At 56.1% G+C, this 7,040-nt stretch overlaps 1 protein-coding gene across 1 annotated transcript; it reads left to right on the forward strand.

Moving 5' to 3' along the window:
* Positions 1 to 2,992: 2,992 nt before the first annotated feature.
* LOC103589539 lies at positions 2,993 to 6,637 on the forward strand. Its single transcript, XM_008571545.1, has one exon. The coding sequence runs from the start codon at positions 2,993 to 2,995 to the stop codon at positions 6,635 to 6,637; it is 3,645 nt and encodes a 1,214-aa protein (XP_008569767.1).
* Positions 6,638 to 7,040: the final 403 nt, after the last annotated feature.

The raw sequence follows: 7,040 nt of genomic DNA on the forward strand, positions 1-7,040 counted from the left end.
CTAGCCCTCAGACTGAGCTCCTTCCAGCTCCTCCTTGCCACTCCCCTCCCACCCAACAGCCTTCAGCCTGGGGAATGGGCTCCGGCTGGGGGAGGGGCTTTCCAGGTTGCTATGGCAACATGTTGGCCCTCCTTACTTACCAGAATCAGAAATAGAATTGGACTCCCTTCCTCCTGGTAAGAGACTATTTAAAAACATGTGGGGGGAGGGGCACAGGGGTGCTATCCCTAGGGGCTGGGCAGAAGGGGCCCAGCCTGGGAGCCTCCTTACCCATCCTGCTGCCCCTCCCCTCAGCTATAAGAGATGGGAGTGGGCTTTGACCAGCCAAAAATTCTGAATGCAAAGGACTCAGCCTGGCCCTTACTCAGCATCAGCAAGTTCCTGAGGGCACTGGCTTAGTGGCCCCAACAGGGAAAATGACCTCTCCCAGGCCTGAGCTACCTGTCAGGAGGAGGAGCAAGTATATGCAGGACACAACTTGGGTGTGGAGCATGTTGGGTCCCCTCCAGCAGGGCTCATGCCCACATGGCCCTAGGCATGGCACCCACTGGTGGCACCACAAGTTCCTGAAGTTGGGTCCAGAGCTTGGTGGCCTGGCTTCAGAGTCTGGTTCTATAACATACTAGCTGAGACAGATCTCTCTTCCCTTTCTGTGTCTTGATTTCCTCATCTATAAAATAAGATATGATAGTGCCCAATCCATTGAATTGCTGTGAGGGTGGGTTACATGTGCTCCACACTGCACTGGCACAGAGAAAGGACCTGGTCAATACCAGTCATTGTTCTTATTGTTATAAGGGATGTTTGCTTCTCAGGTGGGAGGGGTCTTCTCTCTCCTGGCTGCCTCCTTTGGGCCTTCTTTCATGGGCCGGCCCTTTAGCTGACTCTGTCCCCTTCCCCCAAGAGACCTCAGGCTAGTTGTTCACAAAGGACTCCAACCCTGGAAAGGAGGGTTATGCCTCACTCCTGCAGGAGGTGGAGGGTTGCTCAGTGGTCAGACAGGTCGGGGGCTCTCAGGATCTCCCTCCATGCCTCCCCAACCCTCCCAGGTACAGCCCAGCTCAAATGCTGCACAGGCACTAGAGGCTGCTGCGAGCACCTCTGTCATGAAAAAACAAAAATAAAAACAAAAAGAACTAGCTTTCTCAGGACAGAGATTAATTAAGTTAATAGTGTTTGGCAATTACGTGTGTACACGAGTGTATGCATGCACATGCACAGGCCATGGACTCTTGGTCTCTGCCACCTTCCTAGGCCATAGCATGAAGGCGAGCAGCTCCTCCTCGGTGTCCAGAGCTGTCTGTCCCAATTCTTTTTTTTTTTTTTTAAAGATAACCAGTAAGGGGATCTTAACCCTTGACTTGGTGTTGTCAGCACCACGCTCACCCAGTGAGCTAACCGGCCATCCCTATATGAGATCTGAACCCGTGGCCTTAGTATTATCAGCACCACACTCTCCCGAGTGAGCCATGGGCTGGCCCTGTCTGTCCCAATTCTTAAATGAAGGCAGCATTTGGGGAAACAGAAAGGAGCCCAGGGGGCATGAGATATGGCTTAGTTAGGCTTTGCCCAGTGCCAAGTTAGATGTGGATGCAGCATAGTGCTAGCCTCAGTCCCTGGTCACACAGCCTAGCACCCCATGGCCAACTGTAAACGCTATTTTTAACTTCTGTGAAAACACACTGCTTCGGAGGACAAGCCTACAACTGCATTCTCCACAAACCTGTTTCCTGGGTGGCAAGACTGAGGCCTGAAAAGACATAGCCCCGGAGGACAGAGGGAGGAAGCCCAGAGCTCAGAGGAGTGTGGGGTGGGGGGTGGAGTGGGGAGGAGAGCCTGCCCTTGCCCCTGCCCCAGGTCAAAACCTCCAGACCCATGCCATGGCAATGGGTGGCTCTCCAAACTGATGCCTAGGCCTGTCTTCTGTGGCTGCAGGGCAGCTCTGGACCTGAGCTGGTGGTCCAGTCAGGACCCACTCCTCCCTGCCCCTCTGTTTCTCAGTCTACAAAATGGAGGGTATAACTGCCCACCTAGTCTTATAGCTTACATTTCCTATGTACCTACCCCATGTCCAATCCTTTGTCCAACTTGTCCTTAGGGTATATGCAGCTCTGTGCCCACTGTGTGCTCAGTCCTGTACCCACCATGTCCCCACTGTCTGGCCAGACCTGTGCGTACCATATCCCCACTATGTAGCCAGCTTTATGCCCACTGTATGGACATCCCTGTAACTACTGTATCCCTACTGTGCCCCATCCTGTAATTGCTACTTGGATGGCCCTGTGGCCACTATGGCCTAGCCCTGTGCCCAATGCTCTGCCTCCCCTTATGGCCAAGGTAAAGCTGACACAATGTGACAAGAAGTAGAACATTCTGACTTGAGGATTCTGAGCAGAGGCCCCACCCCCCGCCCCTTCCACCCCCATCCCCATGCCTGTGGGATACTCATCCTGGACTTCAGGGACATGTGGCTCTGGGGAGGGGGCTCTATGAGGCACAGGAAGAGGAGAACCATCTGGAGCAGCAGAGACTGCCAAGGAGCTGCTGTCCCTGGAGCGGGAGCTGGGGAACATTGGGGAGGGGAGCCTGGGCCTGAGCCTGGGCCCCTCACTCCCTTCTGCCTCCCAGGACTGAGTGGCAAAGGGGTTTTGGCCCCTGCAAAAGGCCTCATGCCAGGGGCTTCCTTAGAGTCTCCCCTGCTTATCTTTCTCCTCTGTCCTTACACTGACCCCCCTGGGGCACTGCCCTCACTCTGGGATGGCCTGGGCAAGTGGTCACCTAGTTGGTAAGGGGAGAGGAGGCTGGCCTACTTCACTGTGGTCCTTGGGCCTCTCTGCTTCCCAAGATTCCCTGGGCAGACCCCCATTCCTCAGGAGGGTGGGGCCCATAGTTTCCCACACTCTGTCACCACCCAGGTCACTGGGGGCTGTGATGTGTGGGGTTGCCATGGCAATGAAGTGGGGGCAGGGCACCTAGGGTATGGAGTAGGACTATGGAAGCCACCAAGAAGGTGGGAGGCCCTGATCCATCGGGCCCCCAGGGCCACTACTTGGCCAGCAGCCAGCAGCTGGGGGGTGGCCTCACAGGGTCCCAGGGACCATTGATAAATTCAGGATCCTTGTACCTCAAGCAGGGGTTGTCATTGTCCGAGGCCATCATCGATGGGGCCTATGACCCAGCCTCCCAGGCCCACATGCCTGAACCCATTCAACAGCTACTCCAGGATCCTGCTCAGGTTAGCTCCCAACACGGCTGTGAGTGGGCCTCCCAGAATGCCCGAAGACTCACCTCCACTAGCCAGTTTCCAAGCCCCATTGTGGGAGCCCAACAGCGTCTCATCATGAAGAATGTGACCCTGACCCTGCCACAGTGCAAGCACAGTGACAGCATCAGTGACATAGCCCAGCATGGACCCTGCTGCCCCCAGCTTCAGGTACAGATTAGGGGGAAGAGCAAGGCTCCAGCTAAAGTCCTGGTAGGCTGGGGCAAAGGCCCCTGCAGCCCCAACCAGATGACCTCCTTGGGTTCCAGGAAGATTCGGTGGCTAACCCACTTCCTCTCAGGAGAGAATGGTGTAGCTGAATCCCAAGGTCCTCTTCTAGCTCCAGTTCAGGCCCAAGGTCAGGGCCAGGACAAGTGCCCATGTCCAGCTAAGGCTCCTGCCCTAGCTACAATTTCTTCTTTTCTGTCACCGGCTCCTCCAACTCGAGCTCAGGATACTTCTCCAGCTCTGGATGCAACCCTAACACCTGCTGCAGTTGAACCTCACACCTGCACCCTTGACTGCCTGACTGACACCACTGCAGTTACCAAGGGCCTATCTCAAGACCTCCTCCTCAGGAGGTATGGCAACCAATGGTCAATCCTCCTGGAGTCTTCTAAAATGGTCACATCCTGCCAGGACAAAATGAATTCCAGCTCTAAAGAGGAGCCTCCCAACCCAGTGCCTACTCCAGAAAAGTCCCCACGCCATGCCCAGGAGAATGAGGTTGCCAGAAGGCAGATGCTACCAGAGCAGCCCGAGAACCCAGCAGAGAAACCCCCTTTCTACACCTCCATGCCAAGTAGCCCAACACTAGGCCTAGAGGCCCCAGGTACTCCCAAGTCCCAAAGGAGTAACCCAGAGGAAATCTATAGCTCTCAGCCAGACAAGCAGCCCCTAAATGTCTGCAACACTACCTGCTCCAATGTACCACTGTCTGCCTACCAAGTAACCTGCCACAAGCTGTCACCATTCCAGTCTCCCTGGGATGCCATGCAGATCACCTCCTCCAGTGCCCCTACCTGCCACCTCCGGGAAGACAGAGAAGACCACGTGCTGGTGTTTGACATGGCCACATGCAACACCAGGATGGGGCTGTTGTGCCATGACCCTAAGGGCTCACGGGCAGAGCTGGTGGGCTTAATGCCCAGCCACCCATCTATCTATGTCCCTGAAAATATGCTGTCCACCCAGCCTTTGGCCAAGCCCATTCTCTCCCCTGACAGTGATTACTCCAGCTTCTGGTCCACCACACCCATGCTGTCCAGCCCTATGCCCTCCAGCCTTTCATCTGGCAGCCACCGAGAGGTAGCCCTGGTACCCAAGGAGAGCAGGCTCAACCTAGAGTCACAGGACTCCCCTGTTACTGAGACACCCATAAGCGTTGGAGTGCTCACTGGGCCTGTTCCACTCGGGATGCCCCTCCAATTTGGTGAGAGGATACTGACCCATGTCCCTGGTCCCAGCTGGTCCAAACCTGATGCTGAAAAAAATGAAACTAGTCACACCATCTGGATGCTGGACTCCTCCAGGATGCCAGATACTTCCACAGTCCAGACCAAGAAACTGCAGTGGATAAACTCAGAGCCTGTTTCACCAGCCAATACCCAGCAGGTGCCCAGATCCCTGCTTCAGGAGGACATAGGCAGACACAACTGGAAAGAGGTCATTACTACTCACTCTGATAACCCTTCGGTTGAAGATACTAGCAAGGCCCCCCTCGCTGGTCAGACCTTCCTTATGGATCTGCCCCCTCTCAATGGGCAGACCCCTCTTACCAGGCAGATTTCCCTCAGTGGGCAGTCACCCCTCACTGGGAAGCCCCACTTTTCCAAAGAACCTCCCATCACCAAAGAGCCCACCCTCTCAAGAGGCCCCCCTACCATCAAAGAGCTTTGCCAAGCCTCTACCCAGGAAGGTGAATCTTTGGGCCTGCCTTCCAATGTGGGGGTACTTCGGGTACCCCTGGTTCCCAAGGAAACCTGTATGTATATGAGTAGAGACAAGGTCAGCATCAGTAGTGCTCAAAGCGCCAGCTTGCATCAGCTCTCATCCTGGCAACTTGGCAGCTCCCCCAGAGCCCAGGAGGAGCAGTTTTCCTTGATCACATTTACCACACCTAGCACTGGCTGCAAGGTCTTGCCCAGGGCCACGGGGAGTACTGAGCCCCAGAACGCTCGGTTCAAGCTGAAAGCCGAGGACATAACACACTCCTCAGTGGTTGCGCACCGCGGAGCCTGCTGTGAGTTGATGTCCACCGCGGATGCTCTGCCAGTGCCGCCACCAGTGCTCTGTCGCTACTCACTGGGCCCCTACCAGGACATGGCAGCAGTGGTGATTGATACAGGAACAGGATTCACCAAATGTGGACTGGCTGGAGAGGACCATGTCCTCAGTGTGGTACCCTCACAAGTCCAGCTGCTACAGCACCCAGCCCAGGACCAGCCTCCGTATGCAGTGCCTGAAAGTCGAGAGGGCTCTTACTCTGTGCTGAACCGAGGTGTGGTCTCCGACTGGGATGCACTAGAAGTGCTGTGGCAGCACCTGTTCTACTGTAGGCTGGGCGTGAAGACTGAGGACCTGGCTGTGCTAGTGGCCGACTCACCCATCTCACCGCGCACCAACAGAGAAAAGGTGGCTGAAATACTCTTTGAACATTTTCATGTGCCAGCCATGCAGACAGTGCACCAGGCCCTGCTGGCGCTCTATGCTTATGGGCGTACCACTGGGCTGGTGCTAGGCAGTGGCCATGGCACCTCCTATGTGGCGCCCATCCTCACTGGTAACCTGGCCCCACTTGACACCTACCGGCTGGATGTGGCCGGTGCTGACCTCACCAAACACCTGGCTCAGCTGCTGCAGGCAAGTGGCCACTCACTGCCCAAGGTAGGGCTGGTCAACCAGATTAAAGAGGCCTGTTGCTATGTGGCCATGGACATGGCAGCCGAGATGGCCCACACCCAGGCCAAGGCCCAGGTGGACTTTGTGCTCCCAGATAAGCAGGTTATCACACTGGGCTCTGAGCGCTTCTGCTGCCCTGAGGCCCTCTTCCAGCCCACTCTGCTAGGTGTCAACCAACCAGGCCTCTCACAGCTGGCCCTCTTAAGCATCAGCCGGCTCGAGGCTAAGCAACAAGAGCAGCTGCTGGCCAATGTAGTGCTGGATGGTGGCAGCACCCTGGTGAGTGGCTTCCCTGAGCGCCTGAGACAGGAGCTAGGCTCTGGTGCCACTGTGCTGGGTTCTCCCCACCGTGCAGTTGCTGCCTGGCTTGGGGGCTCCATCATGGCATCCCGGGACTCCTTCCAGAGCCTGTGGCTCAGCCGCCATGAGTATGAGGAGGAGGGCCCATGGGCTATCTATAAGTACCAGCTGTGAGCACATAAACATTCTGGTTCTGCTTGCTTGAAGCATTGTGGCATGTTTCAGGCACAGGGTGGTGTGGAGAAAGGAGGAATCCAGGCATGGGGTCGGGAATAGGGGCCCTGGCTCTCCCAAGGCATTCCCTGCCTCTGCACTCTGGACCTCTGTGGGTCTTGGCAACCTGGCCTTTCTGGAGAGCCCCAGAGCCCCTTGGCTGGCATTGGCTCTGGTCTGGCCTGACCTTTACTGCACCCCAAGGGCAACCACAGAGAGTGGCTGCTGTGGGTTTTGCCCCGTTGCCCTGACGACAAGTGCAATTACCCTTGATTGCCAGCTAGTTGCCATGGCAATTTCAAACATAATGTAATAACCCACACAGCCTGGAGTGAGTCACGAGGTGGGGGGGTGGGGGGTTTGG

Source organism: Galeopterus variegatus, unplaced genomic scaffold (assembly GCF_000696425.1).
Source record: "Galeopterus variegatus unplaced genomic scaffold, G_variegatus-3.0.2 Scaffold701, whole genome shotgun sequence".
Lineage (NCBI taxonomy): Eukaryota > Metazoa > Chordata > Mammalia > Dermoptera > Cynocephalidae > Galeopterus > Galeopterus variegatus.

Coding starts and splice junctions, on each gene's coding strand:
- LOC103589539 (XM_008571545.1), top strand. CDS start 2,993: ATGGAAGCCACCAAGAAGGTGGGAGGCCCTGATCCATCGGGCCCCCAG.